This window comes from Durio zibethinus, chromosome 23 (genome assembly GCF_047325235.1).
Source record: "Durio zibethinus cultivar Kanyao isolate XHJ-2024 chromosome 23, ASM4732523v1, whole genome shotgun sequence".
Taxonomy (NCBI): Eukaryota; Viridiplantae; Streptophyta; class Magnoliopsida; order Malvales; family Malvaceae; genus Durio; species Durio zibethinus.
This window is the reverse complement of record NC_143184.1, coordinates 13,292,245-13,309,227: the sequence shown is the minus strand read 5'-3', so window position 1 is coordinate 13,309,227 and position 16,983 is coordinate 13,292,245. Positions and strand designations below refer to the sequence as shown.

At 30.7% G+C, this 16,983-nt stretch overlaps 1 protein-coding gene across 4 annotated transcripts; it reads right to left on the bottom strand.

Moving 5' to 3' along the window:
- Nucleotides 1–751: 751 nt before the first annotated feature.
- Nucleotides 752–9,918, bottom strand: LOC111314665 (uncharacterized). Of its 4 annotated transcripts, XM_089752973.1 has the most exons (21): nt 9,519–9,918; nt 8,253–8,405; nt 7,714–8,139; nt 7,440–7,618; nt 6,771–6,878; nt 5,997–6,167; nt 5,350–5,913; nt 4,960–5,034; nt 4,732–4,860; nt 4,571–4,645; nt 4,267–4,476; nt 3,871–4,023; nt 3,556–3,770; nt 3,297–3,414; nt 3,055–3,187; nt 2,785–2,986; nt 2,597–2,702; nt 2,379–2,519; nt 2,176–2,299; nt 1,927–2,043; nt 752–1,361 (listed from the first exon to the last, which is right to left on the bottom strand). In XM_089752973.1, exons 4-21 carry the CDS (start codon nt 7,455–7,457, stop codon nt 991–993), a joined length of 3,030 nt encoding a protein of 1,009 aa, XP_089609099.1. In that variant the 5' UTR covers nt 7,458–7,618; nt 7,714–8,139; nt 8,253–8,405; nt 9,519–9,918; the 3' UTR covers nt 752–990. The 4 variants fall into 4 exon arrangements, with proteins under 4 accessions (XP_089609099.1, XP_089609098.1, XP_089609096.1 ...); XM_089752972.1 differs by having other exon boundaries at nt 7,440–8,139; XM_089752970.1 differs by lacking the exon at nt 7,714–8,139.
- Nucleotides 9,919–16,983: the final 7,065 nt, after the last annotated feature.

Below are 16,983 nucleotides of genomic sequence, written 5' to 3'. Positions count from 1 at the left end.
TTTCCATAAATGATCAACCTATTTCGGGGTTAAAATTTCTGGTTAGGTTCCCTATGCATAGTGGTATTCTTATTTCCCTATGCATTTGTGTTTTATGGTTAGGTTCATCTCCTCTTTGATCATGCAAGTTTAATGTGTATTAATTAGATCAAAGAAATTTGCAATGCACCCCAAATCAATCATCCTAACAATTTCTGCTAATTACTAAACCTTTCGCATGAGAATGATTTAATTTTCAAACTTAATTTTCCTCTCCTAGGATTGATCCTGAATAAATTTATAAAATATGAACACTTATCTGGACAGCAAGCTGGTCATTGTTTTCCATTCAGTTATTTCAGTCACTAATTGGTTAAATTCACTAGGTTTTTTATTCTTTTTTTTTCTTTTTGGATTCGGAACATAAAAATAAGAGTTCCAAATGCTAGACTTGGATTCTAAACTTACTGAACACAATCTCTTAAAAATGATTTCATAAACCAATCGAGTTAATCTTGAATTTTAAATTTACTAATTTTTTTTTATATAAATGAAAAGAAAAAATATTATAAATATTGAAAACTAAACTCCAAAATCATTGAATATCATCTTTTGAGATGACTATACGAATAAACTAAACTAAATTCGGAGTTCCAAAATTTACTTGTTTGATTAAACCTATTTTTCTCCCTTAAAAGACCGTCGAAGAATGGAAGTTCAATAACTAGAAAAACAACAAAATGCAATTTAGAGATAGCAATAGCTACAAACCTTATGACAAAAAAGATTATAATGCATTGCTTATGACAAAAAGGTCATGCTTCGTCTCTATTAAAACAAATTGTTTAATTTGCAATAGCGAATGGTTTAAAAAGAAAATTATAATGAAAAAAATCACCACCTGCTACAACGTAGCATCCCCGTATATGACATGAAACGTTTTTTAAAAAGATACATACATTCATCTCATAAGGAGTTAGGAAACAGCAGTCTCACTTGACTTCACTGGTTCTAGTGTGTTTCTTCTTGGTTTTTTGCTTTGCCTCTAAGCATGTCAGTGACCCTCATAATTCGCATGAATCTGGTATCCTCTGCCGGTGCAGGTGCTGCCACAGCTTTTGGGGATTCAATTGGCTCAGTTGGTGATTCAGTACTTTCTTTCTTGCCTAGTAGCCCACCTTCACCAAAGAAACTGGTCATTGATGATGCAATCCCAAGGTGAGCTCCCATCACCTTGCTCAAAGCCTCAAAAGTCCCACCTGACCTTTCTTTTAATATTATTTCAAGGGCTTCTTTGTGTGCTGGATCAAGTGCATCAGGGTCTTTTAGCAAGTTTTGTATGGCAGGAAGGAGGAAGTCGCGAATGCCATTTGCAGAAAGATCTGGAACAAAAATGAGATAAGAACCAAAATACATTAAAAAAAAAAAAAAACTTATTTAGATGCAAATATGCAAGTACACAAATGAACCATTTGGGAGAAAACCATAAATAAAATTATTACAAATTAACAGCAGCAATATTTTATGTTTGCTTAGTGTTGTAGGATAGTGAAGCTTGGCAATTCATTTAAAAAACTTTGAAACTTCTGCTGAGCTTTTGCTGAATAAAAAGGTAATATAATAAAGAGATTTTAAAGCATTTAATGATTAAACTCCCTAGACACCTTTCCTTCAATCTTGAGTTCACTAATTTCTGGCAGGAAGGGTGGAGGGCGATTTGAACCCTGTTGTTCTCATCCCACCCGTTCAGAAGGCCGGATGAATAATAGGCTTGTGGTTTTCTACTAACATATAATCAGTGATTAATATGAGAACATTTCAACTGATTTAATTCATTTGTAAACCGAGATTTTTATTCTCCCCCTCCCCCCTTCTCTTTTTCTGTGATGCCAATGGAGAACAGAGAAGGGAGAGAAAAGATGTCTCCTGTCACTAATAGAAGCAAACCTGTTGCATCCATCGCACGAATGGCTTCACAAAACGCATTAGCTCTCTGACGGCGACGCATCACATCAGTTGCAGAAACAGTCGTGCTAGTCAGTTGGAAAATCTTGGATAAAAGATGTGAATCATGTTAAGTAAACAATGGCTTCACACAATAATTGGACAGTGGCAACAACTAAAATGGCTAAATCACAATGCACAACTCGATTAATGAAGTCCTAAAAATTGATTTCACATGAAAGTCAAGGATATAATCTCTAAGTCTCTCCGTTGTATGTGGAACTGCTACCACTAGCGAACGGACCACAGCAATGGTTGCTTCATGGGATCCATCTTCAAGAAAAGCATCCATTTGAACACGTATTTTATCAACAATCTGCAACATGTTGAGCTAATAAGAAAACTTATAGGAACTGCACCAGCATGAATCAGAATAAATACCCCATACCCCATACCATGTCATTTTTAAAATGTTGTGCCACATCTCCAAATGCATCTATGCTTGCATACTTCACATTCAAGTTTTGATCAGAGCCAAGGGTAATCAGGGCAGGCAGAACATGTGTAGATGCAACTTTTGCATCAGTGTATGGCACCTGTTAAATATATGTAGTCAATATCTTACTATCAGGTGCAGCAGGATATATTTGTTTCAAAGGAAAGAGAAACATACAATGACTTTCAATATATTGGCAGCACTGATCTTCATTTCTACATTAGAGCTTACAACCATTTCCCACAAGATATTGAATATCATGCCATGATGTTCTTCAAATGTGCTGCATTATTGAAGAATATTCATTGTGAAATATTCAGCAATGAAAAATAAATAATTAGGGCAAAAGGTTTTTAATTACAAACCAAAGGAAGCGGACAGCATTAACAATATCAATGTTGTGTGGTGTAAACTGATTCTCCTTCATGGCACCTTCAACTAGGAGCTTTCTCAAGTAGTCTGCCAACGGTTCACGCATACCAGGAGATCCTAGCACACCTGCCAAGAGAAGTGGCAGGATACCTAGAGTAGCAAGTCTCTCTGCCACAGCTGTTCTTGGTCTCAAACCTGCAAGCAAGCAATAATTAAACAACATGCAACGATAAAAGGCTAACAAGATTCTAAGCATCCAATACCCTTGATTCTTGAATGAATGTTGGGAGGGAAAAATGTCAAACCAGCATCATCCCCAACTGATACCAAAAATACAGGCAGCATTATGTGCATCAAATAAGAATCCCCAAAACATTCAGAAACACCTAACAAGAACTGCAATATCATGATATCAATTAGCAACAAGAGAAAAGCTCTATTTTCAATAGAACAAGCAAACATAAAAGCTGAAAATCTCATTAAAATGCAATATTGACCAAAATACCTTCGTAGTTCGGTTTCTTAAATTATCCTCTTTCTGGGGTAACAAGCAAGCCAGCTGTAGCAAACCAGAAAAGCAATCAACATGCATCCATTCAAATGCAGGCCATTCAACGTGTCCCCTGGTAGAATATTAAAATTTATCAAAATTAAATCTGCTCATAACTAAGTTATCAAATATCATCCATATGCTTATCTCTAAAAGTCAGATAAAAAGTAAATGCAAGTCTGGGAAAAACAACAAAGAAAAAGTAAAGGCTTACCCTGCATACAATTCAAGGATCGAGCTGGAAAATATTGTCACATTTGACTCCAAAACAGGTGTAAATGGGCACGTCTCAATTGCTTTCTGATGCACATAAGGAAGCAATTCAGCTAGCATTTTTAACAAAACATCAAGATTCCAGCGCTCTCGTTCACCTAGAACACGCAGGTGGGACTCCACTGACCCTTCAACTCCAGAAAGAGGTGGGCAGCGCTGAAGATATTAGGGAATAATATTAAAACAGAGAAGTATAGCAAACTAGAAATGCAGTAGTACCCACCGACAAATGAGAAATCAAAAGGTGAAAAGTTACCTGAGCAGAGCCTACGATATGAGAGAGTAGAACTGTCAAAATATGGTCTAACTTGTTTCCCCAATTTATTATTGCAGGAAGTAGTTCTTTTAATGTAGCTTCTACCACCACTCCAGACAGATCACAGGCCAATTGGAACATCAACTCCTCAACCTATCAATAAACAAATAAGGCATTGCAGAATCTTTTTATATATATATATATATATAAATATATTTATTTATTTATTATCCTCTCTATTTCTTTCAAGTCATGATATGATATTATGCTAAGGGCTAAAGGCTCCATTCCTAGACCATTGGTTATCAACCTGTTCTAGAGCTTACATTGTAGCCAATTCTGTCAAGTCAGAATTCTTCTCCATGATTGCCACGAAGCATATTTAGTGAGGCTGACCTTGAAATATTTATCCATAAGCGGAAAGAGTGGAAGCAGCAAGGCCAGGTTGTGTGCAGCAGCTTCTCGAACAACAGTTGCAGGATCTTCTATCAGTTGTTGAACAATAGATAAAATTAGAGAATCCCGAATCTCAGGTCGGACAAATTCAGCAAGCTCTCCGCATGATTGAGCAACCAGCAACCTGCGCTCCTCGTACATGTGATTTATCTGCATTCAGAAAACCAAAAAAAAAAAAAAAAATGAAATCAAGCTACTATAATTATAACTGACAAAAACAAGAAATAAGCAGTGCAGAACTCACTTGTTCCCAGCACTGGGGAAGCAATTCTGTTTCTGTTCTCATCTCCCCAATATTTTTAGCAAGGCTAACACATGCCTGAAATTAAGTTGAAAAGATTTAGCACCACAACGAAACTTGTAGCTATTGGATACTCTAATGTGATTCATTGAATGGTAACATACATCCATTATAATTCGTCTCTGCTGTTCATCTGGACGTTTAATCAAATTGAAAAGTGTGTGTGTCAATGAATCTCGAGTGCTGTTATCAGGATGCCGCTCAATAGCACAAATTATGATCGGAAGAAGCTCCTAGAGATAAATAGAATAAATATGGAATTAAAATAAATTTATAAAAATAATAAATAAGCTAGATATCTAAGTAAAAGCTAATAAAGTCGGAAAGTGAACCTCCCGATGGTTGATCAGAACATATGGAACAATCTTAGGCAAGGCATCTGCAAGGATTTGAATCGTCCCCAAACCCTGTTAAATACAAGCTCTGCGTCAGACATGATAAATATACTAGAATTTCTGTGGCGGGAAACACAAGGGGCATACAGGGGAAGAATGGACAGAAGGGTGGTGGATGAGTGGGAGGAAACTAAGGTTTTCAAATAAATGAAATTATGCTATTCAAAAGGAAAGCCTATAAAAAATGTAAACAGAAATGAAGAATCTCATATATGGCATAAGAGCCCCAATCCACCCAAATTCCCCCACTTTATCCAACAGAGAAATCCCTGCTACCACTCTTGAGGATAAGGATATAATATCATAAAGAAAAAAACAAAAAGCTACCATATTCTCAGTAGCAGTTCCACTGCCAAGGTTTTCCAATTTTAAATGCAACCCGTCGCCTTCTGATTGTAGTTTCTTTTCTTGTTGGGACAGGATTCCACCATCTGGGAAACCTTCAGAACTGCTTGAAGGATTCATAACTGATTCTGGAAAATTTTCTTCAGGCTTGCAAGTGTTGTTGTCAAATGTTTGAACCGGCAGTGATGGTGTGTTGCTGTCTACAACTCCTGCCGGTTCAATGGGATGAGAGATTAGACTTTTGTTTTTATCCATCTCAACAACTTTCTCTTCAGTCTCTATTGATTCTTTCTCAGCATAGCTGGAATCAACTAAACCTGAAAATTTTGTTTTCTGTGCCTTTAATCCTTCAATTTCCATCTGCAAAGACTTTATTTCTTCCTTATAACTTTCGAAGGCCTGGGACTGAGCAGAGTCAACATTAGTAGCCACCGAAATTTGTACAGAATGAGATCCTTCGATGTGCATTTTCAGAGAAGTGATTTCAGCCCTGCAATCATTTAATTCCTGTCTTCGGCACTCCCAGGCATGCTTCAGATCTTGTATCTGAAGAAATGTGAAGTCAGTGTAGTAATTACTTCGTATTATCAACGACCTGATCTAAAAGCAACTATGTCAGAGAGAACTACCTGCTTTTCCTTGTCCTTCATATCCTTCTGAGCGGCTTCCAAGGACTTTGTTAATGCATTTATTTGACCTTCGGCCAAATCTTTGTTTTTCATCAAGCACTCTTTCTCATGATTTAAACTCTCTTTTGCTTTTTTTAAAGAGTCATTTTCTCGAATCATAGAAATTTTCTCCTGCAATAGAAGATGCATTAGTGTCTTCAAAGATACAAAATTCAGTGCAAGTAGAAAGAGCTACATTACGCGTAACAGCAGATATTGTTGAAACATTGATCGTTCATAATCATAACTGATAAGTACCAAAGATATATTAAGTCAAGCAACATGTATCTACAACATGAAGAAGAAGCATCTATAACAAGAAATGTCAACCACATCCTGTTAAAAAGAAAGGGGGCCCATAGGGCAAGATTTTAAGTCAAGGATCTGTTCCTATCTCTGATTGATAAAAGAGCATAGATATTCTCTCAATGAAACAATTCCATAAACATAATGCTACAAGCAACACCTTTATAAACAAAACCACAATAAGTTCAAGTACTTCTAATGAATATTGCAACTGACAGTTCAAATTAATTTTATTGCACTCAACCAGGGATTTGATAAGATATGTACAAACACAACACATCAACTGTAAGAAAGAAAAAGAAGGTTACAGAAATAATACAGTTTCCTACAAAGCAAAGTCAACAATAATAAAGGAAAATAGCTATAAAATACAAATCTGAAAAATATTCAGTCTGGTTCAATACAAATAGTAAAAAACAGCTTGCCTACCTCAGCAGCTTCTGAAGTTGAAGACAGGTACTGATAATAATAATGGCGTAAGGCATCAGGCACAGATGCTGGTGAGTTTTCCCAAACATCTAGGTTCTGATCTGTAACCTGAGGTTAAACAATAAATCAGCTATAACAAGTTTTAACAACTATGCTGCTTCATACCCCTTCAGGGGACTCAACACCTACTTGCGTAAGAGAAAAGTTAAGAATTAAATTCTCTGAACTCTATAAATGATTACAGCTTCTCTCTCTCTCTCTCTCTCTCTCTCTCTCTCTCTCTATGCTGATTTTGCCATTTAAAAAGATGTCAGAACATCTCTAGCAAAAGAGATAACTTAGGTTCTTATATCAAATCAAAAGCTAGAGCAACCACAGCCTGTGTTTTCAGTTTTTCAAACTAACACCATGATCAGAAAATCTATGCCTTATATGTTATAGGGCAAGTATTTTGTACTTCTTGCAGTTTCCAAATAACAATTCAAAAATTCCAGAATTTCAGTTTATTCAGTTTGCATCAACCTTTGAGCATACGGATTGGCAGGACATCCAGCTCTTGCAGCCAAACCAATTACAAAAAACAGTTAAGGCCCTTTAATGCTAATTGCTGCAGATTTACAGAATTAAAAAGCAGTAACAAGAAGAAACGCTACCCCTATTAACACATACCTCTTCATAAAATGTCATTGCAGTTAGTCGATATCCAGCTATCAGCAAATATTCCTTTACAGCACAATTTAGATCTTTACGCTCATTAGCCTTCAATGGGCCCAAATCAAAGAAGGGAGCATCTCTCTTTTGCCTATGGATTTCCAGTGCATGATTTATGGTATTGCTCACACTTGATTCTACATGTGCATCCAACAAAAAGAATTTACACATGCCAAAAGCATGGTGACTAACTAATGATTAAAGCATGCACAAATAGAATGCCCATATTTACCACTGGGAATCCTACAAAGCCCACCAATTACACAAAATAGTTGCCAGAAATAGTGTCATTCCCAAATAATGGTATTAATATCTAGGGTCATAAGCAGAAACCTATATTTCATTCTAAGCATGGACATAGTCATGCCAGGTGGCCAACCTCACGGAATGCAAAAAGATCCAAAAAGAATAATTTCCCCTTTGGTTACCTTTACCACAAGTAACTCACCAATAGTGAACCTATATGGTTTACATAACCACTCTTAACCATTTTGTTGCTTCTAATGATTCTTATAGCCATAAATAAACAGCATACTATAAAAATGTATCATTCAAAGAGAATAAAATTTTCTCTAAAAATACCATTTACAAAAAAAAAAAAAAAGAAAAACTAAGACTCCGTTTGGTTGATGCTTTTGCTATGTGCTTTTTTTCTTTTCTGCAAAAAAAATAAAATAAAATGAATAGAAAACAAAAAGGAAATACCAAAAGCATCATTTAAACGGATTCTAAGTGTATCAGTTCAGATATTGGATAAATAAGAAATTTTACCACTCATTTTATCCTCAGGGAGAACTGCTTTCATCTGTAACTCAGTCTTGACTTTCATAATGTCTTCTTGAGCTAAACGCAGCTCATAGTCACTAAGTGCTAATTTTTCTTGTATTGCTTCTTTCTCTTCTAGCAAACTCTGTGGATCTACAACTGCATTTCAAGAAATAAAGGATAGATGAATCCATCAGCAAGGTTTACATATTCCAGATTCAAATTGAAAATGGACATTTATTCCAGGGCTGAGAGAATTAAGTAAGGGCTACAAATATGATGACACCAGCAACAACATATATCAGCAATTCAGATTTATTATTTCTTTAAGCATAGACCTTATTTCATTCTCAGAGCCCCACCCCACCGCCCTCCCTGGAAACATTTAGATTTGCAAATACAGACCGAATATGGTTAAACCAAAACAAACATCTTCATTTGATTGCTCTCCATGTCAATTGAAAATTATAAAATGTGTTCCCTTTTTCTCCTATCTTGGATGAAGTTTACATAATTTGTTACTTTCTGCTTGTAATTCAAAGTTCCAATATCACCGGAAGCCAAAAACTCATATGATAAGCAAAATTACTAACTACCAATCAAACATCTTAAGGAGCTATATCTTCAGCATAAGCATTCTATCTTTCAAATATATGATATGCAGTCTCTAGCATGATGGAAATGCCTTGACTGGCAAGTGCAATACAGTAGATTTCAGCTGTGAGAGGAACCACTTCCTATTTTAAAATTTTAAAAAAATAATAATTAAATACTAAACAGAGCTTTAACTTCTTTACCCTCAACCGCCAAGAGAAGAGAACAAATTAAATTGTTTCTCACAAATTTAACTTCCACTTATTATTACTTGTATTACTTACTTTTCATTTCCTAAAAAGTTGATATAAAGCAAAATCATATTCCTAATTACATTTAAAAAATTGACTAAAATGCAACATTGATTCCAATGTAATTACTCTTACATAAAAATAAACTCATAAATTCCATTCTTCCAGGAAAGATCAAATTTTTATTTTATTTTTTATATCAAAAATTGCATTTTAAAGCTCGGTTCCCTTGTTAAATTTGCTATTTGATTACTGTAAAACACTTTGGCATCAAATTTCCTACACATTTTCATCTAACAAATATGTAACACTAAAAACACAGTCCATTTTTTTTAAAAAAATTAAAAAGTATTGAAGAAATTTGCTATGCCTAAATCATTCCCAATTTCATACTTGAAAGACAAAAGAAAATTTTAAAAAGTAGCACCTCGAAGTGAGTTGTAACGAGAGATCTGATCAGCAGGAAAATGAGAAGGATCCGAGAAGAACTCCTTAAGACGAATAGCTTGAGCGTCACGGCCATCGTCAAGGAGCTCGTGGAGTAATTCAAATGCCGTTAACAAGTAATTTTCTTCCAGTAGAAAATTCACCACGCAATTGCACAGCGATGATCTCTCTACATCCATCATCTAAATCTGATTTTTTTTTCTTCTTGAATCAATCAATCTCCACCGTTTATCAACATCAGGATCTACTCAATTATGTCTCCCAGAACAAAATCTAATTTTGTTTGTTTCATTTTCTGGTTTACGATATGGTTGCAGTGCTCCGGTTCTTTTGAAGTCCTTCCTGGAGGGGAAGGGGTGGAGTTTTAATTTGATGTGACCGAGAAAATTAAGACTTTCTGGAGTTTATCTAATAAGGGGTGTTTAATTGGGATCTGGGGAGGCCTCAGGGCTGTAGGATCCGTTTGATTGAGCACGCGCATTGGTGCATGGCAATTTGGAGTAGTGCAGCAAAGTCAACGGAATATTTTGCTACCGCTTTGCTTAGAAGTTTTTGTTGTTTCTTTTGGCTGATTTGAATTGAAGATTCGAAGTCTACCAGAGTTTTCTTTTTTTTTTTTAATTATTATTTTTAAAGTGTATGAATTATCATTTGTATGTAATATTATGAAGTATTTACACAGTTGTCATAATAGGATACGACCTCCGTTGATGATCTAACATTCAAAGCAGTCCGATTCTATTATTACATTAAATTTACAATTAATTTATTTTTAATAGTATAAAATCAACCATTTAGTTAATAAATCAATAAAATGATTGAGTTTTGTTTAACTCCACGGGATTTTTAAATTTTTAATAAAATAATTTTAAAAATTATGATTAATTTATGTACCAAAAAATTATTATTAATTTAATTTTTTAATTTTTTAAATTAAAGTCATAAGTTGTTGTGTTATTATCTAAAATAACATATTTTAAATTAAACTAAAAAATTCAAAAAGTTAAAATTTAAATAAAATGGTATTGCCTTCTCTTACGTTTTATGCATATTAAATAATCAACTTAAAAAATATAATACATTATTTTTATATTTTTACTTTTTTAAGGGATACACTCACGTCAAAGTGAAGAGTGAAGGATTAATTTTAATTGATTAAAATTAAACCTGTATTCACCAATTTAAAACTTTTATTGTTTTACATCAAATATCATCATTTTTAAATTATTTTTTTTTAATTTGTATTTTACATATGTTTTCTCTTTTTTTTTTTTGAGAATTTTTTTGTGTTTTCAGTTCTTCATATATTTATTTTTATTTGATTGAATTATTTGTTTGAGTTAGGAGTTTGATTTTTAAATTTATTTTTGTGAATTAAACTTAATATATTTTTTAAATATATATTTTTCCCATTTTTATATTATGTTTTTTTATTTTGTAAATATAAAATTATTTATAATAAAATTTTATTATTTCTCACATAATAGATTAAATTTTTAAAATATTTATATCTTTAAATATATTTAATAATTCAACAATTAATCCAATTAATTCAACTATTAAACCATTGACTTAGTCACCAAACATTCATTTTCAGGTTCGATTTTAATAATTATGATTATTTATTTCAAATATGCAATAATAATGACAAGAAGTATATAAAAAAATTCATGATTTTTGTCTCACTTGCATAGTCTTATCTTGCAATATGTAGTCAATAATATTTGCTTTATTTAAAATTTTATTTTAGAAATATTTTTCATAAGATTTTTTAAAAAGTTATAAGTACAAAAGAAGTTATAATTATAATCAATTATTACATCACTGGATAATCAAATAAATAAATCAGTCAATAAATTAGAATATAACTAGATAAATTTAATATAAAATTAAACTATACCCACACATGGTAAAACTTGAACCTAAGATTTAATGATTCTAGAACCTCTTCTTTGTCACACATTTTTATGATTCTTGTATTTTCCTTGTATGCATCCCCAGCTGCATGTTCCGATCCTACGAAGATTATTATAATCATAAGACAATATAATTGCATAAAATAAAATTTATTATTATATAAAAAACCTCAATTAAAAATTGAGAAAATTAAGCAAAAGCAACAATTACATATTTGCAAATACTATTAACAAACTAATAAAATGAGATAACATTATGCTTATAATATCACAATAAAAGTACATTTTAATTAGTTATGATATTATTTTTATATTGGTTTTTGCATTAAATAACTAACTAAAAATATGTTTGTATCTTGATCTCGTAATAAAGAATAAAAGAAAATTATGATATATTTAAAACTTATTCACATGATTCAAACATATTCATGTGAAAAACACAATTTAAAATCAACTAAAATGAAAATAAATCTTGTAAGAAATTTAATAAATAACTACAATAGCACAAAAAAAATCAATTAATTATTTATCCAAATTAGTAAGACAATCTTGTTAAATCAAAACACAATGTTGCAAATCAATTATAGCTCCAAAAGAAAAAGAAAAAAGAAAAAACTCCTATCAAACGTAAAAAAGAAATATAACATCTCATTTGTAACACAAAATTTAAACAAAATAACCAATCAAATATTTTTGAATGATGCCCTAAGTTTGAAAATATACTATATTGACAGCATCTTTGGTCATTTTTTCGTAGTTGTTGAGCCTTCCATTGATATCCTTCTCAATTTGCTTCAAAACTTTATTAAACAAAATCACATAATTACAAGAATCACATAATCATATGTAATGTGAGTATTCATTAGACACCATTATTAGACAAGAATCACATATTTACTCCTTATATGAAGAATCACTACACTCTCTAATCAAGCTAAATAATTACTCCTTTGAACTTGCACAATAATTTGCAATTTTTTAATATCAACTATCTATATACTTTATCTAAGACCACATGTATGCAAAATTAAATTGCTATAAATTTTTATATGAAGTTGATATTGTATTTTATAATATAAAAGGTAATAAATTAATTGATTTTTTAAAAGTCTTCAAAAAGTAATATAACATGTCTCCCCAAAAAAATAAAATAAAGTATTGCACCAATATTATATATCTATGTACAAAACATATACATGCAAAGAAGATAATCATAAAATTATTTGAATATGCAAACAATTATAACAACATAAGGGGGTTATTAAAAAATTTATATACAAATTCAAAAACTAAAAGTTTCATTGATCTCTAAATCAACATCCCATTGCATAGTTGTGGTTGGTCAATAAATTAATTACATAAATGTTCAAATATTCGAAGTTTAAATATGGAAAGCTGACTATAAATTAAAAGGAGTATTACTTATGAAAGGCAATAATAATAGATTACAAAGAATAATCCTATCACATGACTTATATTGATAAAAAATTAAACATGAATGCTGACAACTTTAAATTTTATATTAAAACCTTTTGGTAAATATGAAAAAAATATTGTTATTTAATGTAAATTAAGTTAAAATCCTAACCGTAAAAGATTATAAAAGACCATGTAATTTAAAAAGATAAGTAATTAAATTGAATTTAAAAGGAAATAAATGTAATTAATTGTTTGAAATACTTTTAATTTAAATCAAATAAAAAGAATTAAATACAAGACACATGAAAATTTTTCATGTAATATATTTTTTTATCAAAATTTAAGAGCGTAAAATATATGTATAATAATTACAAAATTTTCTTATAAATATTGTTTATAGTCACTATTAAATATTTTCTTAATTTATTTTTATTTATAAGAGAGAAAATATTCCCTATTATTAAATAGTAGTGAACTAGTTAACAACTAAACTCAAAAAGTCATCAAACATCTATATAACTCTATATAAAAAGTGTATTATTATTATTATTATTTAGGCTTTTCTTATTGTGGGATAGTTTTAGGCAAAACGTTAACAGATGTTGGATTCTTAGGTCCTAGATCTTGTTTTTATATAGCAGTAACCCTAAGGATCCTACAAGTGATAAGAGTATTTATTTTTATTGAGTTTTTCATTTGGGTTGTGGGTTTGTATAGGTCTTTGACATGTATTATAGGTGTTTGGGCTCCAATTTTTGGTAAATTCAAACTTTAAAGCTAGTTTTCCATTTAAAAGTATTTAAGTTAGTTTAAATATTTGAATGGACTGAAATTTGGTTTTCATGGATGATATTAAGGGTCATGTGACAAGTCAATAAAAAAAATGTTAAAAGACTTAGGAGAAAGTAAGGAATAGGATGTGTGAAAAAAAGGAGATTAAGAAAATAAGAAGAAAAATGTAGCTAGAGAAAGAATGAAATATTGCATGTTGAGACTAGGGGTGTAAATGATACATTAGTACTCGCAAGCTACTCGGGTTCGATTCGAAAAAACTCGAATTCGGTTCGATTATTGTCGAGTCGAGCTTGAGCTCGAGTAGCTCGACTTATCGATCGAGCCGAATTCGAGTATTCTTATATCTGACTCGAGTAGCTCGCGAGCCTAATCGAGTTTTTATATTTAAATATATTTTTATTATTTTAATTAATAAAATATTTCGAGTCCGAGTTCGAATTCGAGTATGAATAATCGAACTCTTATCGAGTATACGAATCGAGCTTATTTTTACATATTAATCGAGCTTAATCGAACAAGTTCGAGTAGCTCGAATTCGATCACGAATCGAGCTCGAGCTTGAAAAATAAAATTCGATCGAGCTCGAGCCGAGTATCAAGTCTCGAGTTGTGAGTCGAGCTCGAACTCGAGCTTCTCACTATTCAGCTCGGCTCGGTTTGTTTACACCCCTAGTTGAGACCATCTATAACCATATGAAAGCTTGATTTGGATTCATTTATTGAAATTATTATGTTTATTTTTACTTTTTTAGAAAATAGGAAAAATGAGAAAGATCTGAAATGTTTATGTTGTTTCCAATGATTCATTTGTTTGCCTTTTTTGTTTCTTTTATTGTTACTTTTAATTTTTTTGGGTTTTAAAATTCGATTATGGTTGTAATTGTTTGGGTTATAAACATCACATGCATAAATTCTTTATTTGGTTCATACTTTTGTTTCTTAGGTACTTTTACATTGCTTTTTTTATTTTATCTATAATTGAATTCAAATTTGTTTCATTATAGTCTCATTTCATCTCTACTTTGTACAATACAAGAGAATACAAATTATATCTTTCAAAGTTTTCACCTAAACTAATAATCAATTTTTTTATTATCTCTTCAAAGATTTTGTGCTACAAAAAAAAAAAAAAAAGAATCCGGGCGAAGCAGGGCTCCCACCCTAGTTTCATTAATAAACTTGCCAAGTCGAACCATCCACTATGCTTACAACCTTAAATTGAGTCGAAATCAAGTTTTCTATGGCCATGCCCAATCTAACTTGTGATAATGATCTATTAAAAAATAGAGAAAGTTTATCAATTTATCCGAAAGTCTTCAAAATGAATTGTGAGAAATTATATATATAGGCGTGTGTGTCAAAAATAAATAATGGTTACATAACATGAACATTTAATAGGCATAATGGTCAAATTATCGATTACTATATTATAACGATTTTGAGTACCGTTAGATGAAAAAATTTTAAAACATTTCAAAAATAGGAAAAGTCGTCACCAATCTTTTTTGGTTTGGTGTGATTGATCACCTAAAAAGTTTATTAAAAAGACAATTTCAATTTACAAAAATAGGGTTGGATTCGGGAGTTTGATCACGCGTAGCGAAAGGATTAACAATTAATAATGCGTTACCTTTGGTTTTGGACAAAAATAGTTTTAATTTGAAATTTAATAATAATTTTCTTCATTTTCATTAAAAAAAGGTCAATTTTATTAAAAATCTTTATTTAAAAATATTGTAAAAATCTTCAGATTAAAGAATTATCCTAAAAATCTTCAACATTTAAGCAAAATTTAAGGATAATTCTTTTCACCTAAGATTCACTATGACATTCCTTTTAAAATATAAATAATATTTTTTTACAAATGATAGTTATTGATGACTCTCCAATATTTAAGCAAAATACCAAAAATTATTTTCCTCATAATATTATTTTGGTTTTATTTCCAAATCCATATTTTTTAATACCATTTTTCATAAACATTTTTATGCAAAGAAAATGATGGTGTTGCAATTAACAAAGAATCAACAATGATAATTAAAAGACATAAACATGTAAAAATGAATGCAAACAACAATATAAAGGTAAATAAATGTAAATGGATGTTATGCATGATGATAAGATGTGATTTCAGGATCAGGTCTTTAAACATAAAGAGACCACCCAGACTTCCTAACTTCTAAACAGAGTTTAAGTGTGATTATTTATATATAAGATCCAACTTTTATTTCCATTTTTTTATTTAATCTTGTTATTATTATTATTATTATTATTATTATTATTATTATTATTATTATTATTATTGGGTTAAAGAATTATATGAAAAAAATTTTAATAAAATTTCTTAGATGTCTTATCTTTTAGGTGATATTCAAAAATAGATTATTTTACAGGAGACTTTCATACAAATCGTTTTTTTTCTTCTTTTTTTTTTTTTTTTTTGTTTTATGAAAATAGGGATTCTAAGTAACTCAAATTTTCTTAATCATCCCCAACATCTAGGTAAACTTTTGAAATAAATTCATTTTTTTTATTTTCCTTTTTCTTTTAAAAATTTTATTTTTAATGCAACATGAGACAAAATAAATTATGCAAATACAAACTAACATGTAACAACCAGTTGATTCACCTTATCCATATTATGTTAATTATTTTTTATTTCTCTTTTTAAAAATAAAATAAAATTTGACAAAATTTTTGTATTTTAAAAGCAAATTTTTATTTTTTAATTAATTTTTAATTTTTTAGTTCTCCAACATTTATGTGAAATAAAATTTTCAAAACATAATTTTAAATTCCCTCTAACATCTAAGCAGGGTTCTTAAAATTTTATTATTAATATTATTAATTTATTATTTTTAACCCCTAATCAAACCTATACAATAGCAATATGCCAAAAAAAAAAAAAAGACCACTCCTAAGTTAAACGTCCCCACATACTCTTTTTATTTTATCTAAAACTAAAGAAACATGAAAAAAAAAAAAAAAGGCTAAAAGCCATGAAAGGTTAAAGCTTTGGGCTTCAAGATGCGACACACAAAAAAATCAAATAAAGGGCATGGAAACGATAAAGCTTTAGACCTTTGTGAGCATACCTCACGTGAAAACAACAAGCATGGATGAAGAAATACAAACTTTAAACATTTTTCCTCTTTACAAATCATTTATCACTCTCTGTTTTTATAAACCAAACCTCTTGCTAACCAAAGTCTCCCACATTTCTTTTAATGTAAAAGACAAGAAAATACAAGCCTAAATGTTTTACCACATTTCCACAACAGCAAAGAACAAAAGAAATTTTAATCTTTTTGTTTTA

What these genes read in the sequence shown, in the direction of transcription:
- LOC111314665 (XM_089752970.1), bottom strand. Translation starts at nt 9,720, where the DNA reads ATGATGGATGTAGAGAGATCATCGCTGTGCAATTGCGTGGTGAATTTT. An exon ending in TGAAGGACAAGGAAAAGCAG is followed by an intron (nt 5,914 to 5,996) that starts GTAGTTCTCTCT and finishes ACATTTCTTCAG; the next exon opens with ATACAAGATCTGAAGCATGC. An exon ending in TTATGGATAAATATTTCAAG is followed by an intron (nt 4,024 to 4,266) that starts GTCAGCCTCACT and finishes GTTTATTGATAG; the next exon opens with GTTGAGGAGTTGATGTTCCA.